General features: G+C 49.3%; 7 protein-coding genes across 7 annotated transcripts; 4 read left to right on the top strand and 3 right to left on the bottom strand.

Annotated features, from left to right (window-relative positions):
- Positions 1–228: 228 nt before the first annotated feature.
- Positions 229–1,557, top strand: BP5553_09363 (uncharacterized protein; the record flags this gene model as incomplete). The annotated part of the gene is made up of 1 exon (XM_032017986.1): positions 229–1,557. One exon carries the CDS (start codon positions 229–231, stop codon positions 1,555–1,557), a length of 1,329 nt encoding a protein of 442 aa, XP_031865893.1.
- A 2,114-nt stretch (positions 1,558–3,671) lies between these two features.
- Positions 3,672–5,799, bottom strand: BP5553_09362 (FYVE zinc finger; the record flags this gene model as incomplete). Its single annotated transcript, XM_032017985.1, has 4 exons — positions 3,672–4,474; positions 4,542–5,398; positions 5,445–5,467; positions 5,515–5,799. 4 exons carry the CDS (start codon positions 5,797–5,799, stop codon positions 3,672–3,674), a joined length of 1,968 nt encoding a protein of 655 aa, XP_031865892.1.
- A 198-nt stretch (positions 5,800–5,997) lies between these two features.
- Positions 5,998–6,839, top strand: BP5553_09361 (putative siroheme synthase; the record flags this gene model as incomplete). Its single annotated transcript, XM_032017984.1, has 3 exons — positions 5,998–6,081; positions 6,158–6,639; positions 6,698–6,839. The coding sequence occupies 3 exons, from the start codon at positions 5,998–6,000 to the stop codon at positions 6,837–6,839; spliced, it is 708 nt and encodes a 235-aa protein (XP_031865891.1).
- Positions 6,840–7,571: 732 nt separating this feature from the next.
- On the top strand, positions 7,572–8,679 carry BP5553_09360 (Uncharacterized protein; the record flags this gene model as incomplete). The annotated part of the gene is made up of 3 exons (XM_032017983.1): positions 7,572–7,688; positions 7,752–8,061; positions 8,129–8,679. The coding sequence occupies 3 exons, from the start codon at positions 7,572–7,574 to the stop codon at positions 8,677–8,679; spliced, it is 978 nt and encodes a 325-aa protein (XP_031865890.1).
- An 845-nt stretch (positions 8,680–9,524) lies between these two features.
- BP5553_09359 (Cytosolic Fe-S cluster assembly factor NBP35) lies at positions 9,525–10,553 on the bottom strand (the record flags this gene model as incomplete). The annotated part of the gene is made up of 1 exon (XM_032017982.1): positions 9,525–10,553. The coding sequence occupies one exon, from the start codon at positions 10,551–10,553 to the stop codon at positions 9,525–9,527; it is 1,029 nt and encodes a 342-aa protein (XP_031865889.1).
- A 944-nt stretch (positions 10,554–11,497) lies between these two features.
- Positions 11,498–14,664, top strand: BP5553_09358 (Phosphatidylethanolamine N-methyltransferase; the record flags this gene model as incomplete). Its single annotated transcript, XM_032017981.1, has 3 exons — positions 11,498–11,675; positions 11,798–14,478; positions 14,605–14,664. The coding sequence occupies 3 exons, from the start codon at positions 11,498–11,500 to the stop codon at positions 14,662–14,664; spliced, it is 2,919 nt and encodes a 972-aa protein (XP_031865888.1).
- Positions 14,665–15,319: 655 nt separating this feature from the next.
- On the bottom strand, positions 15,320–16,702 carry BP5553_09357 (Acetyltransferase component of pyruvate dehydrogenase complex; the record flags this gene model as incomplete). The annotated part of the gene is made up of 3 exons (XM_032017980.1): positions 15,320–15,736; positions 15,794–16,447; positions 16,505–16,702. The coding sequence occupies 3 exons, from the start codon at positions 16,700–16,702 to the stop codon at positions 15,320–15,322; spliced, it is 1,269 nt and encodes a 422-aa protein (XP_031865887.1).
- Between the last annotated feature and the right edge of the window lie 61 nt (positions 16,703–16,763).

The following is a 16,763-nucleotide window of genomic DNA, read 5'->3' as shown; positions in this document are numbered from 1 at the left end:
GCCAAGCTTAGAGAGACGGATGCCAAGAACCCTTGAGTTGAGGCCTCATACTTTATATATTTCGTGCTTTTCCACCTCTAATGGTCCTTTTTTCCTTCTTCATAGACACCGGTTGCTTGCGACCCGCATACATTCAGAAGACCTCTAAAGCCTTCAGTCACATTCATTTTAAAACAAACATTCATTCATTCATTTACTCGAATTCATTCATTTGCTCATTCATTAAATATGCGTTCAATTCTTAGCATTTCATTGGCACTTGGTGCTCTCTACCAGCAAACCTCTGTTGTAGCCATACCCCTAGAAAGGCGGTTTGAGGTTCAGGAACGCCATTGGGGCGGGCATCGTCACCGCAAAGGTCATGGCCATGGCAACCCCCAATCAACATTAACTACTCTTCCGTCGGCGGTCGAAACAGCAAATTCCACGGGGACAGTAATTGTTCCCTTGTCTTCTGCCACAGGAGCAGCTCGTGGAACTGTCGCCACAAAACCCAAGTCCAAGGGCGATAACAATGACGAGGACGAGGACGACGATGAAGACGACGACGACGACGACGAGGACGACGAGGACGACGACGAGGATGACGAGGGAGATGAAGACGAAAATGCGGCCCCCACTAGCAAGGCAGGCAAAGCACCTGTGCCAACAAAGACCGGAGGCAAAGCACCTGTGCCAACAAAGATCGCAACCGGAGCACCTCTTCCAACAAAGATCGCAACTGGGGCACCTCTTCCAACAAAGATCGCAACCGGAGCACCTGTGCCAGCAAGCTCCGCAGCCGGAGCACCTGTGCCAACCAGCACCGCAGCCGTGCCAGCAGCCGGGTCCATCTGGAAGCCCGCCGCAGGAACGACCTGGCAAATCCAAATCACCAACGCCGTCACTGACGTGAACATGCCCGTCGATGTTTACGACATTGATCTCTTTGATAACAAGGACTCAGGCGTGATCCAAAAGCTCCAGGCGAACGGAAAGAAAGTAATCTGCTACTTCTCCGCCGGAAGCTTCGAGGACTGGCGTCCAGATCAATCCTCCTTTGCCGAGGCAGACAAAGGCAGCGACCTAGATGGCTGGCCAGGAGAGCGCTGGCTCAACACCAACAGCCCAAACGTCCGCAAGATTATGTCCGCACGCCTGGACCTTGCAAAGACGGCAGGCTGTGATGCTGTGGACCCCGATAACGTCGACGTATATGAGAACAAGAACGGCATCAACATTAAGTTCGAAGATTCCATCAGCTACATGCAGTGGTTGTCTGACGAAGCACACTCGCGCGGCATGGCCATCGGCCTCAAGAATGGTGGTGATATGGTGAAGAGCTTGCTTTCATCCGTGGAGTTCCAAGTCAACGAGCAGTGCGTGGAGATGAACGAGTGCGAGCTGTTCGTGCCATTTGTCAAGGCTAACAAGCCCGTTTTCCATATTGAGTATCCCAGTGGTTCGTCACTCACGAACTCGAAGGTCGTTTCGCAGTTTTGTGTTGAGAAGGCATCGAACAACTTTTCAACTGTGTTGAAGGATTTAGACTTGGATTCTAAGGTCCAGTTCTGCTAGGCGGGCTGGTAGGAGGACTCGCAGATTCGAAGGGTGTGCGTGATTTGACTTGGTGGTGGATGCTTCACTTCTTGGCTTTGTATTTTATTTCATACTTTTTGGCATGCAAAGCAGGCTTTCAGAGCATGCTTGCGCATTTACATACCTATTTTCATGTATATATGGTATTCTGTTGGAAATATTATAAATTTCCACATGTGATGAGCTAGTGTCAATGTTGCATGTTAAAGATTGTAATCGGAACTATAATATGGTGTTGGGCCCCTTCTATACCCCATACTATCCCGAGAGACCCTATCTCTAGGCAGAAAAGTCTGTTGGAGTATCCCTCCTGAGGGCATGGACTAGAAAAACAACTTACGTCGACGTCCCTAGAGACCACGCCGGTGTTGCTTCACAGCACTAGTACTTAGTAACCCTTTTCCTGACTGCAACCTTGAGATTTTTGTTTGTTTCAATTGGCCTGCGAGTTGCAAAGTAACCATGAAAACAAAGTACCGTCACCCAATCTCATAATGGTGCTTAAAGACACCGGTTGAGTGCTACTCGCACAGACATCGTTGGTCTAATTGGGTTGCGAATCGATAATATGTTCTCGTACTCGTCACTCTAAATGCAATTGAAGTCTCACAGATTACCTGGACTTGACATATTTCCCGAGTAATTAGAACTTTGAATTGCCCATTAAATTCTTAAGCTCCTGTTTTCAAAAATAGATCCGATTAACGTCGTGGCTAGAGAGTCCAAATGAAGAAAAAAATCTGTTTGGCGACCGAGCATCCCTAATATATATAATACCAAATAAGCAAATATCCCCTAACGAAGTACAAGGGCGTGACACTTGGTCAAGTGGCTCGGGTCAAATTGTACTTTCGTTATCGCCAGGGACGAAAGGAAAAAAAGGGGAACAACAACAAAGCGAAACAACAACAACAACAAAAACGACAAGAGATGTAGGCATTCGACACCGGGCTGAACTCTTTTGCTATTTTGAGGGTTGATTTCTTTTTTGGAAAAATAAAAGAGGCAGTGTAGGATTAAATATAATCTATTTTACGATACCCTTATATCTTTTTTTTTGTGGGGGTCGATTTGGCGAGGATGGTGATGGGCAGATTGGTGGTACTGCAGTCACCGCCTGGCAGGTAACGGCTTGACGTGACGGCGCCGGTGTGTCGAGGGGACACCAACAGACAATATCTAAGGTGAACATTGGACCATGATACACAAACCTTGAAAATATCTAAAAGCCCAAACCGGGAAAGCAAGTACATCGCAAAGAACAACCACCTTGTCGATGCTGACCAGGCTATTGGAGGTCCAACAGACAATCTAGGAAGACCCTAGACGCTCCGCTAGAGATAACCAAGGCTAGAAGGGTGCAGCTCGAAATTCTCGGTGCCTATCCAACGCTCCGTTGGGGTATTTCTTTTGCTATTCTTTCTTTGATTCCCCCCCTTTTATTCTCTTTCATCGCCCTCGGTCGGCTCCCTTCCAGGCTTGTCATGCTCTAACAAGGAGGGCAAGGTGCTTATACGTACTATACATGTCAAGATACCAATTCTGCCCTATTTGACTTATGCGCCTTCACCGCACAGCCGAAGTAGATCAAGGTAGAGGGTAGGGGGTAGGGGGTCTTGAAGAGCAAGAATGGTTGTATACTTAGCTAGGTACCTATGTGAGATTTCTTGTTATCTCCAGCCGGCAGCCGATTAAACAGGGCCACCCCTTCTCCAAATCTCAGTAGCCAGCGAGTAATACAGACTCGTAAACAGATTTGTGTTCGAAATTGGCTCCAGTTCTATAATATATGAGCAGTTTCTGGGAATTTTCTCACTGCCTGGAGGCTAAGATCAAAAAATATCATTGCGTAGGTATATTCGTCTGTACCAAAGATTACCCGTAACACCATGAGATGACTCTTTCGTTATTGAATGATACCCCACCAGGCTAAACCCAAACGCCGCCCATTGCACCTCATCCCTTTGCCATTCCTATGTTGTCACAACAGGAACACCAATCTTCCGTTTACATTCTCCTCGGATCGGTCCTCGACTGAATGTGATCCTACGGCACCTTCGGATGGCCCGTAACTAGCGACCTTCCTTCCCTGTTCACCTGCCAAGACCGAATCCTCCTCCGCTCACGCCATTTGCCTGATCCCTGGTATAAGCTCCTTCAAAATCTAGTTGTCCTAACATGCCATTCACAGAATCAATCTCTGTGCTCAAATCCTGGTAATTACTCTGCAGGGCAGCCGCCTCGTCGAATTTCCTCCTCTTATTCGCATCAGCGATCATCTCGCTTACAAAGAACTTCTGCTCCTCTAAGACAATTAGTCGCTCTTTGAGCTCTTTCTCTTCCACTTCCATGGCGGACACTGCGCTGCTGCTGCTGATGTGCGAAGCGCTGTCGATGTCGTTGTAGCGGATTGCGGCGAGGGCGCCGCCCCGGCCATTTGTCGGGAGGCCGTTGGAGCCGTGGGGGGAGGCATGTTTAAGTATTTTAGGGAGTGATTTGAGGGGGAGCATGTGGAGACTTAGGAAGTTGACCGCTTGTTGGTATATAGCCTTTTGGAGTTTTCGCTGCGTTTCGCTTGTAGTTGGAAGATCGCGGATTCTTTTGGCCGCTAAGTCGTATTTTGAGAAACTATCGATAAGCCGTTTCCGGACTTTTGAAGCTTCGGCGAGTTGGATATGTGATGGGGGTTTGTCCGGGTCCTGGAGTGCTAATATGAGACGTTGAAAGCTGGGGAGTAAGAGACGGATGCCTTTCTCGAATTGTATTAAGTTTTGGTAGGCACGTTCATCTGGTGGTTTGTGTGATGCTTCTGCAGCGAAGTCTTTCTTGCTGAATACCGTTGTCTTGCAGTCTTTGCACATCCGAATGTCTAGGGCTAAATCTCCGGTGGCTTTTTCTGACAAGACGTCAGTCACTGTCTTCTGTCAATCGATGGCAATCAATTGATATCACGGGATACTTACTCGCTGTAACGTTCAAGCCGATTTCTGAGGAGCAGGCCGTTCGTGGATCAGCACAAACTACCCGCCCGCACAGCCTACAGTGATGTCGCCGGAATGACCACGACCCGAATTCTTGCTGGCAGAACGGACACTTTACGACTTTTGCATCCTCCTCCCAAGTCACGACTGATTGTTCCAAGACTTTGCGTTGGTTCTTCTGGCCCGCAAGTGACAAGATCCCCCCATTACCGCCCGACATCTCCTCTGGCGGGTTTGCAAGCAATTGTGTGAGTTTCGTCAGACGCTTTTCTAACCGAGACACTTCTAGGTATGCTTTGTCCACGGTCTTTCTTCGCACGGCCATGAAATGGTTTGTATGATCCCGTGAGAAGCCATTATGATCGTTATACCCTTCTCTAGACTTGTAACAAGTCTCACAGACTCTGCACCAGAATCCTCGTACTGGTTCATGCTGGGCGGACCTGGAGAGTTTCATCTGGTACATGGTGTGATCCTCGCAAAATAAACGCCCGCATTTTCTACAGTTCACGCTCCCAGTAACCGCACCTAGTCTCTTCCCGCATGCTGGCTCGGTGCACGAATCGCTATATCCCGCCCTCTGCCAATGTGCTCTTGTTACAACTTCATCGGGATCAGGAGGCTCGGGGGCCGAGGAGACTCGATGGCTGGGCAGGGTACTCGTAAGGTTCGGGGCAGGTGGAGAGTCGTTTGATTCGAACACATCCAGTCCTTTCAGCTTCTGATTTATAACAGCCAATGGTTGGAACTTCTTTGCTTTCACCACCTGCTTGTCAAACCAGGTCTTGACTTCGTCTTGCTCCAACTCGGGCAACTCCTGGTGGTTATCATCGAGATGTCTATATACGTGAGTACGGCGCTTTCGAATGTGGCAGATTGAGATACCTATTAAGCTGTAGTAATGTCATCTGCAAATTATCAGCGAAATCTAACAAAGACTACCTCGGACACCAACCATTTCTTCGTCGCATATTGGGCAGACAAGCTTGGTGCTTGCAGCCGTAACCGTTGACGGCCCGCCATTTTCTAATGAAGCCCTTGAAATCAAATCTTGACTGGCATCCGGTAGAGGTGATGTAGCCAGAGGAGAGATAGTCGATTCCCTGGAACTTAGAGACACGGTGCTCTCAGGCGGCGAACTCACACCTGACGTCGTCCGCTGATGCGCCGGAGGGGCGGGAGGTGCAAGAGACTTCCCACTACCTAGTATCCTCCCGCCTCCCAGCTTTCGACCAGACATAGCCGGAATGTATCAAATTTTGCTTAACCTCAGAGCCGCGCCAGCTCGAGGTGGTCGTCGGCCCTCAAGATTGAGATGGGGTTTCATGGACAAGGTTCTAACGCGCCTTCAGGAGTCCGGAATAAGCGAGCTGGCTATCTTCTATCTTATCGCTGGTACAAGGATGTGGTGGAACATCATCATAATTCAAAAACAAACATGCACGAAGAGTCGTTTCCTGAAGTCCAGGGTGGTGGCTCGTTGATTCTCGCATGGCAGATCAGAAATAAGAGGGTTTTAGTGGTTGGAGGGGGAGAGGCAAGCTTATTCCGCGCACTATTAATTCTTGCTCTTGCGCTGACAATGAACCATATGGTAGGTTGCAGCAGGTAGGATACTCCACGTTCTCAATGCCGATGCGAAAGTCACTGTTGTTTCTCCTCGAGAGGGCCTGAATCCGGAAGTCGCATATCGGATCGAAAAGGGGCAAGTCGATTATATAGACCGCAAGTTTGAGCCTTCAGATCTCGATAATGTCGACATGGTCCTGACAGCAGTGGACGATCCCGATGCATCAACGCAGATATGGAAGCTGTGCAAGGAGAGAAAAGTGCCTGCGAACATCGCAGATGTGCCTCCGGAATGCGACTTCTACTTTGGCAGCGTACACCGAGATGGACCATTACAAATTATGGTTAGCACAAATGGAAAGGGACCACGGATGGCGAATATTATCAGACGATCAATAGTAGAGAATCTACCTCCCAACGCCGGAGAAGCAATATCAAAAGTCGGAAGGCTAAGAGAAATGCTGAGGAAGGTTGCACCTGCACCAGAGGAGGGCCCAAAGAGGATGGCATGGTATGTCTGCTGGTGATATTCAGGTTTTGATGGCCATTGCTGACTGACTTGGTGCTAGGATGGTTAAGGTGAGCGACGCCTATAGCCTCGAAGATTTTTGTGAAATGGATGAAGAGGATATGAAGATGCTTCTGACATTCTACGCTCCGGACGAAGTTCCACAATTAAGTTCTCTGAAAAAGCAACGAGACAAGAGCTGAATACACACGATGATTCGATTGGCATTTATGTTAGTAGTGGTTGAAGCTGTACTGCTATGTATAAAAATATTGAAGAAAGATCACCGCTATAGCGGTTTCTGGTTCCAATGAACATTACTGGCCAGAAAGTACATGTTACCTATATTTGTACCTTAACGCTGAAGAAGTATCACGTGATATCAGACGCTCCCCAAGCCATGGACCCTCCCGCGCGCTTGCAGAGCTCGGCAACCTTGTTTTGACAAACAGACGCCATCAGCCAATCGTTGCTCACTCACCGTCACAACAGAAACATGACGTACTGGCGCCAGGGGCCCTTCAACCACATTCCAAAAACTTGACCAGTCATACAACATCGTTAAAAGAAAATCTAAATCGATCGAGCTGATTGCTGGACATGGTAGGATATAGTAGGTCAAGCCAAGTTAAAAGTAGGAACTCGGGTCGTGGCATGATGCCGTTCGATGCTGGCAAATGCCTATACTTTGCTTTGACTAACCAGAGCAAGTATTGAAACATTCGCTGCTTTATTCATACATTCACTGCTTTATTCTTGTTTCCCCCTCTTTCGCTTTTTCAAGATTGAAACCCCCTTCGTACTGTGCATCTATATCTACATTTTAAACTCGACCCAGTTCTTGCACGTCTCCCCTTGAATTGTTGATCAACCCACTGCACCAAACCGTATCACAGCAGCTTAGACTCCATCTACTACTTATTTCCACGATCAATATGAGGCCTCTAGCGCTAGTTCCGTTGGCTTGCGCCATTGTTGGGTTCATCGTCTCCATGTTATGCCTATTTGCTGGCCACAAACCAGGCTTCATGGAAGACTACCATATCATCACTGTCTGTAGTGTCCCTCCATCCATCCTTTCACACAAACAACAATCCTAACTTCCGGTCTCCTAGGTCAATACCTCCAGTCTCGGTCATAACATCCTCCAAGACAAAGCAACCACCACATCTGCAGCCCCAAAATCGTCCCCAACATCCGTTGGCTCCTTCATCAGCGGCACCTTTCGCAATATAACCGACTCGGTCGAAGATGATATTAACGGCCTCCTTAACGATGCCGCAGATAAGTTGGCGAAAAAGCTAGGAATTAAGCAATGGTACAGCCTGCATTTGATGGACTTGTGTGACGGATCCTACACACCAAACGCCACAGCACAAGGCACAAACGCGAATGTGAGCAGTTGCTCCAACCAAACCGCAATGTGTAAGTACCTTCCTCCCAATTTGCGTCCTCTCAATGGTCAACACATGAAACTAATTCCACCTAATAGACCGTTTTGACATCACCACGCCGTTGAACCGCGCCCTCGAGAACGGGCCTCTCCACATCAATCTCACAACCCTCCATTTCCCCACCGAAATTCAAGACGGGCTTGACTCCCTCTCAATGGCGCTCAACGCGACATTCGTCTTCTACGCGATTGGTATCGCCGCGGCAGGCCTCGTGGTTATCATATCTCTCATCTCCTTCTTCGCAGGCTCCTCCATCCTCTCAATCTGTAACATTGTGGTCTCCGTCCTTTCGTTTTTCGCCCTCCTGGTCGCCTCTATAATCATTACCGTTTTGCAGGCCAAAGCCGTTAAACTACTGAACAATCACGGCAATGACGTGGGACTCTATGCCTATAAGGGTGGGAAGTATCTGATATTGACGTGGGTGGCGACGGCAGCTATGGCTGTTGCGATGATGGTGAGTGTGGGTGAGTTGGTTATGGGGAAAAGGCAGCGACAGAGAGAGTTCTCAGAGAAGCCTCAAGGTAAAGGGTACTTTGGACGGAGAAAAAGGAGTGACGAGGCGGGGTTGAGGAAGAGTGGCGTCTAAGGATGGAGGAAGCGGCCCGGTCAGTACTTGGGATGGCATTAATGATAACGATTATGAATTTTATCTTGTTTGCGAAGACGATAGATGGTCGGGGAAACGGGTTCCAGCAGCTACCCTGGCGTTTTGCTCTTGTCTGCTCCAATTTCTCGCCTGGCCCGCTGGACAGGGTTCAGTTGCAGGCTCATCATGCAGCGAGCGAGCATAGAGACTCAGATCCTACACAATGCAGCGTTACTGCTGGTACAATACAAACGCTTTTATTAGAATTATTCTCTAAATGGGATGGATGCATTCGTGACTTTGGAGCTAAGTTATCCTGGTGCAATCTTATTCGGTGAGATATGTTTTCATTTTCGAGGTCCTCCACTTGTATATCAATGTCTAGGCTTCTAAGGCACTCTACCTCTGAAATAATCAATAGGAAAAGTAGACTACGGAAAGATATATGACTAGGATGCTGGGATGGCCGAAGTTCACTACTTCTTAGCTGGGCTTAAAAATTCTTGATTCTATCTCAATATCCTCAATATCTCTAAATTCTTCCCCCGCTGAGAGGTGCAAAGGTAACTCGTGACATCTTGTCTATCATATCATGGCCTGCTAGTGCAGGTGCATTTCTGTTGTGTCCTTGCATCAGATCATGCTGGCTACTCTATTATGCTAGTAAGATCTAGGGCAGCATCTCAAGCATTCCAGTTCCCTTAATTCAAGGAAATCGAGGCGTATCTCCTAGTATCGTCTCCATGGGCAGCGTGGGCATGTTCGCCTAGTCGAGGATCGCCCCGAGGGCGAGCTATATATGTGGTGTCGTGCGGCAAATAACCCCACGGTGGTTTAACAACCGCTCAATCTTCAGGTAGAACGCTCTCGGGCTTAAGGCCCATCTCCTCACCAACTCTTCTGACCACATTCTTCAGAGCAGCACAAGCCGGGCTATTAGGGAAGGAATCAAAGAAGCTTTCCCCATAATCTGCCGCCTGTCCAATTCGTGGGTCTAGTGGCACTGCGCCCAGAAACGGAATATTCATCTCCTTAGCCAAGTGCCTAGCTCCACCAGTGGTTGCCTGGAAGATTTGGCTTTCGTGAGTGCACTTCGGACAAACAAAGCCGGACATATTCTCCACGATGCCTAAGACCTTGATGCCGGCTTTTCGACAAAAATCAATCTCCTTCCGGACGTCGAGAAGGGCAACTTCTTGGGGCGTTGTAATGACCACGGCGCCATCCACCCCACTCTCCTTCAGATATGAATTCACACTTAGATGCTCATCGCTTGTTCCCGGCGGGGTATCCACGAGCAAGAAATCCATGTCTCCCCATTCGACGTCCTTTAGGAACTTTTTAATCAGACCATTCTTCTTTGGCCCTCTCCATATGATTGCATCATCCCTGTTTGGCAACATGAATTGTATGCTCATAACTCCCAGATTCTCCATCACCCAGACCGGGCTCCATCCAGCGCCGCTAACATGTATCGTCTCGGTCTCGACCCCCATCATCTTCGGTATGCTCGGCCCACAAATATCGGTATCCATAATTCCAACTGTATTGTCTTCATTGGTAGCAAAGGCGTGTGCTAACAAGGCGGTAAATGTGCTCTTGCCAACGCCGCCTTTCCCTGACAGGATCAACACTTTATGCTTGATCCCAGAGAGCCGTGCCGTGATAAGCGGAATTTCTGGGTCGGGGCCTTTGGGTGCTGAAGCACATATGGCTTGGTTTGGGCAGCCCGCGCAAGAGTCGGCCTTTCCGGCTTGCTCGGATTCCGGGCCAGGACAGTGCTCTGGTTCGGGGGCGATGAGTTGAGGGGCGGCTTTGAGAGGACTTGAGAGGACATCTTGGATGTTTTCGGGCACTTCTAGAGAGGGAGCCATCATGTGAGGCGGTCTTGAGTCGACTCGTATACGGAGGAGGTCAAGGCGTGGTGAGATGGGAGGATGCCCATTTATTGTTTACGAGGGCGATAAGCATATATGCTAGAAAAAGGGACTTACTACTAAGTAGCCTTATCAGCTGTGGATGTTTACAAAGCAGCCTGCAATAATTCTTCGCGACATCGGGGGCGGGCAGGGGCGAGTTTTGGAGGGGTAATGAGATTACATAATCACCGCCCGTGGGCGGGTGGCAAAATCAGATGTGGAAGGCGGTGAGGCAGCAGCTCCGATGACGGGTGGGTCTCGCATTCCAATCAGTAAAGCTCTGCGAGTTTTGCGTATATTGCAAATATTGCGAATATTGCGTATATTGCTTCTACGGAGTATGGCGCAGGCAATTGCCCCCGTCGTGGATTAACCCGCCATGAACAATTAGAGTTCTTAGTCATGTTAAGACAAGTAGCATTAGATCCTGCGTTGTCGTGCCCTGAATCCCGTTCTCCTAGCAATATCGTGACGCAATTGCTAAATGGCCCTGTTTGCGTGCAGATAGATGAAGCTGTCCAGCCTCATGATCTGCCCCCCACGCTGGGCCAACTGCTGCGGTAAGCGAGAGATTTCACATGTACCGGCACTGTTCGAAGTTAAGTCAAGTCAGGTCGTGAACCTTGTGCGGTGACCCGAACACTACTTGAGAACACAACTCCACACCCCAAACCCCAAACCCCAAACCCGGCAGACAAATGGGCCATCCGGTATCTCAACTATACTGAAGCATTCCTTCTTTTGTCTGCCCAACACAACACCCTGTCCACATCCACGATCTGCCCGAGGCTCCAGGGCTTGCTTCGTACGCTGTAGACGAGGGGTGTCTCTCGACGGTCAGAGCTCTCAACACCACTTTTGCCGGGCTCATACCTCCCTCCGCCAAGTAACCGCCAATGATGAGTTCTCGAGACAATGCCGCCCCAGGGACGGATGGTCTTCGAGAGCGGCATGTGCAGACAACGCGAGAAGAGAATGCAAATACCTCAAGCACAAGCAGTGGGCAATGTACCCCCAGATCTGAAGGTGATGTCGAGAAAGAGAAGAAAACCTTTGGCAGAACGCCAGATGGAACAAGTAAGTAGTAATCCGCACGGCTGCACGTCAGCACGTCAGATCATCGATCCTTTGGTTGCACAGCAGTTACCGCCAGTTACCTACCTAACTGGGGCCACGGCTGACATGTCTATTTACCCTAGTATTTACTGTGCCCCAGACCCATGATATGGTCTCCCAGCTACTCGACCCTCGCCAGCCCAAGAACCTCTCCGATGTCATTGTGCTCGCCATCCTCGGTTTACATATCCTTGCCCTGTACTTCCTCCCCGCCGGCCTGAAGAGACCGGTTTTTGCCCTCATATTCCTGTTCTGGAGAGGCTGCTACAACATCGGGATCGGATGGCTCCTCCATATCCAGTCGAACCATGGCCGGCTAATAGTATGGGCAAAGAAGTGGCGGCTTTTCGAAAACCCGGCTACTGGCAAGAACCCGCGGCCATGGCTGTACAATCTGATCAAACGCGAATTGGAGACCAAGATCCCAGAGGACTACAAATTTGAAGACGCGCCGCTGGAGTACAATACATGGCTTGTGTTCCGACGAGTGGTAGACTTGATCTTGATGTGCGACTTCGTGTCATATGTTCTATTTGCCATTGCTTGTTCGGAACGGCCCGTCGGCGAAGGCGTGGGCCAGCTCATAGTCCGTTGGACGGGAGGCATGATTCTTGTTGGCTTCAATCTATGGGTCAAGCTGGATGCTCATCGCGTAGTCAAGGACTATGCTTGGTATTGGGGAGACTTCTTCTACTTGATCGATCAGGAACTTACTTTCGATGGGGTTTTTGAGATGGCTCCTCACCCTATGTATTCTATTGGATATACGGGATACTATGGCATCTCCTGGATGGCCGCAAGTTATAACGTGCTATTCATTTCGATTGTTGCGCATGCTGCCCAGTTCTTTTTCCTGCAATACGTCGAAAATCCCCATATCGAGAAAACTTACAATCGTCCGCCACCCAGACGCCGGGACCCAAGCCCAAGCGACATCCGGGACGAAAATGCTTCTGCCGCACATAAAGAAGGAATGGAACTTGATCAGCTGCCAGAACCTGCTTCGCATTTGACTGCTTCCGAACAGCCCCTCGCGACACACAACTTAATGGGCAACTTAGATCTCTTCCGGACCACCGACCTATCCGTCCTCTTACTGCAAGGATATCTAATACTAATAACTCTGTGGACCCCATCAACGCCATTATTCCAGACTTTCTTCATCCTAAATGCAATTGCGTGGCGTATATGGTATACGGTCGGTTTGGGAGTCATTCTCCACCGGCAATCAAATACGAAAATGTGGACCAGACATTTTGTCAAGTATGGTGAAAGCACCGACGAGGCTTGGAGGCAATGGAAGGGCATGTACCATTTGAGCATGACTATGTGCTACGCAAGTCTCATCGCTGCTACCTGGAAGATGTACTCTTTCCCAGCTGACTGGGGCCATGGACTTGTGCTGTTAAAACACGTGATGGGAGCTGGCCTTATTGCTCTACAAGTATGGACTGGGACTAGCATCTACGAGTCTCTGGGCGAGTTTGGATGGTTCTTTGGAGATTTCTTCTTCGACCAGGCACCAAAATTGACCTATAGCGGCATCTATCGATATCTCAACAACCCAGAACGTATCATTGGCCTAGCTGGTGTGTGGGGTGCGGTTTGTATTACCTGGAGCGGACCAATCTTCCTCATTGCCGCTCTTAGTCACATTTTAACCCTTGGGTTCCTCCAGTTTGTAGAGAAGCCACACATGCAAAAGCTGTATGGAGAATCCCTTCGATCAGAAGCTGGACTCACGAAGAGTATCCGACGATCTCTACCGCCGCCACTCAAGAAGTGGAAGGGTAGTGTAGATAAAGTTTTGGGCGAGACGGGTAACTTTATGGAAGAGCTTCTGGATGCTGCTCGGCCCAAACTCGCAGCCGGTGTTTCGACTATCGTCCGTGATACCACCGCTTTGTTCCAACAGTACCCAACGCGCATTACCATAACCCGACTCGCTCCCGATTTAGCAGGCTATGATCCTAGTGATTATTTTATTACAATTCAAGGAACGCCGTCGGCTCTGTCTCCTCGTGATAGAGCAACGGGAAATGAGGGTCAAACCGCACAGCTTCCACGGGAACGGACTGACAAATACCAACCACTTATATTCGAATATGGTGCACCAATCAAGGTTAAATGGACCGCACCGGTTAATCATAGCAAGAAAGATTGGGTTGGGCTGTATATGATCGCTGATAACGAATCTCGAGAAATTACTAGAGTAGCTTCCGCAGGCCGTTGGGTTGCGACAGTGCCGAACGTGTATGAAAGTACGCCAGCCGACAATGGAATATTAGTATCCAACCAGCTGGTTTCGGGTACGGATCGCCAAGATGGTCATACTGAAGACTACTACCAGGGCGAGATGATTTTCGAAGGAGACAAACTCTGGTGGACACAGGGAGTTTTCGAATTCCGCTACCACCACGATGGCAAGCATAACGTTATGGCCATCTCCCTCCCCTTCGAAGTTCGCATCGGACGCTTTGACGAAGAAGGCGTAGAAGTGGACGCTCAGGGCATGAGCCGCACCGCCGTCGAAAGTGCTCTATTGCCTGTGGTGCGTAATTGCTTCGATCGCGACCCAGAGATCGCGCCCAACACGGTGGACGAGAGCTTTGGCAGCCTAGTCGAACGAGACCCCAAATATGCCAAGCGTGTCGTCTTCGCTGTTCATCAAATGTTCGGTATCGAGTTCGCGCCTGGCGTGGTGCTGGCTGATGGGAATGTGAAGAAGCTAGCGTGGAGAATCTGTAATGCGAAGCACGTACTGGTATGCCGATGATCTACATTTTGCCATTTAACTCCCTATTTCTTATTTCCTTCTTCTTTTTATAGCGGCACGTAGTCGCTATTCGAAAAGAGGCGTGCTTGCTAACTTGCTTCCCCCAATTCGTAGGCTCCATATAGCATGTCCCTGCCAAAGACAGCTGCAACCAGCAGCACAGACAAATCATAGAGCGCTAGGTGCCGGGCGATGGACTGTAGATAATTTGCGGATTTTGATGGTGATACCCCGTTACGGAAATGTAATTACTTGATGTTTTTTGCTGGCATGGATGCCATGGATTGTGAAATTGCACAGAGGATTTGCATGGAGGGTGGCTTAATTCGTGGGGAGGTTGCTGTAGCAGTATATAAACGCTACTTTGCTTAGCATAGGAAGCGCGGTGGAAATAAAAATGGGGAATGAGCATTACAAGGTATTATTTCACTCAATGAATGGGCATATTGCTACCTAACACCACTTTCGTGGCACATACCTTCTAGATTGACTTCAGAATTACTTCTTAATAAGCACTTACGACAGTTAAGATTCAGGAGGCATTGCTGATCTTTAGATGGGATTTCTAGAGATTAGATGCTTTTAGAGCCGGGGCATCCCCATTCTTTCAGCCCTTTCTTGGTTCTGTGTGGGTAGGTTTGTTGTCCTACGGCGAGAGCTCATCTATATCGCGAGACAAGACAAGACAGAGCGGAAACACAAAAATAAAATTTAAAGGTTGGTTCTATAACGGGAGTTTTCTTTTTAGAAAAGGTTTCGTTTTACAATGTTACACGGGGAATCTCTATCTCGTCGCCTCAACCTTCGCCACTCATCCCTATTCCCCACCTCACAGTAACAACTCAAGCGGGTTCTCTAATACCTGCTTGAACTCGCGAATCCACTCTCCACCGACAGCGCCATCAACAACCTTATGATCAAAGCTGGCTGTAACTACTATTTGATCATCCCACTCTAGCTCCGTGCCCTCCTCTGTCTCAACTGGGATGGCGACCTTCTTGGTCGTGCCCACGGCGAGGATACCGGCTTGTGGTGGGTTGATAACTGCTGTGAATCGGTCGATGGCGGGGTTCATGCCCATGTTGCTGATGGTGAAGGTTCCGCCTTGGTATTCCTCTGGCTTGAGCTTGCCGTCACGGGCGCGCTTTCCGAGGTCCTTGACTTGTGCGGAGATGGATTGGAGGCCGAGGCCTTCCACGGATTTGACGATAGGGGTCATGAGTCCGGCAGGTGTGGCGACAGCGACCTAGCACGCAAAGCAATTAATAAATTTCCTTCGAATGCTACTAAGGAGTGGACTTACTGAAATATCAACGTTGTTGAATTGACGGATGAAACCATCTCTCCAGCTAGAGTTAACTGCTGGGACCTTCTTGCAGGCAACACCACAAGCTTTAACGAGGAAATCGTTTACTGAGAGCTTGTACTTGCCATCCGCCGAAGCATTGAGCGCCTGTCGAAGCTTGAGTAGTTTGGAGACGGATACGGTAGCAGCGACGAAGTAATGGGGGCTCTGGTTCATCGACTCGGTAAGACGGTTGGCGATAGTCTTTCTCATTGAAGAGGTCTCAATATCGACATATGAAGCAGCTGGGGCAGCGCCTGGGGCGGCGGCCGCTCCGGAAGATGCTTTCTTGATGTCGCTCTCAGTAACTTGTCCACCAGTTCCAGTACCCTTGAGACCGGCGATCTTGACACCCTTTTCGATCGCGAATCTAACGGCAGCAGCACTCGCATTTGGAACTCTATCTAAAGAAGGTTGTAGCCTTCCTCCAACGGCCTCGGTTTCTTCGGGAACTGGCTCAGGCTCCATCTTCGGGGCAGGCTTGGGCTCCTCTGGCTCGGAAGCCTTGCTCTTCTCCTCCTTTGGAGGAGACTTCTCTCCGCCGGCATCCTCAAGTGTGAATGATTCGAAAGCCGAAACATCCTCGCCCTCCTCAATCATGACAGCAATTGGCTTTAGAAAGTTAGTATGAGCCAATTAAGTAATCCAATTCCAATTCCAATTACTTACATTACCAACGGTCACGTCCTTCTCTCCCGAATCCCTCAAGATCTTTGCGAGAACGCCCTCTTCTTGAAACTCGAAGTCCATCTGGGCCTTGTCCGTCTCGATCTCAACTAAGACATCGCCAGGGACAATCGAATCGCCGGCCTTCTTCTGCCACGTCCCAATGTTGCCTGCGGTCATGGTAGGAGATAACGCGGGCATGGTGACCACCGTATGAGGTGGGAATGGTTTTGACGCATAGCATCGGGCGAATTGGTAGGAG

Source organism: Venustampulla echinocandica (assembly GCF_003357145.1).
Source record: "Venustampulla echinocandica strain BP 5553 chromosome Unknown scaffold_10, whole genome shotgun sequence".
In the NCBI taxonomy this organism is placed as follows: domain Eukaryota; kingdom Fungi; phylum Ascomycota; class Leotiomycetes; order Helotiales; family Pleuroascaceae; genus Venustampulla; species Venustampulla echinocandica.
This window is presented reverse-complemented; position numbering and strand designations above follow the sequence as displayed.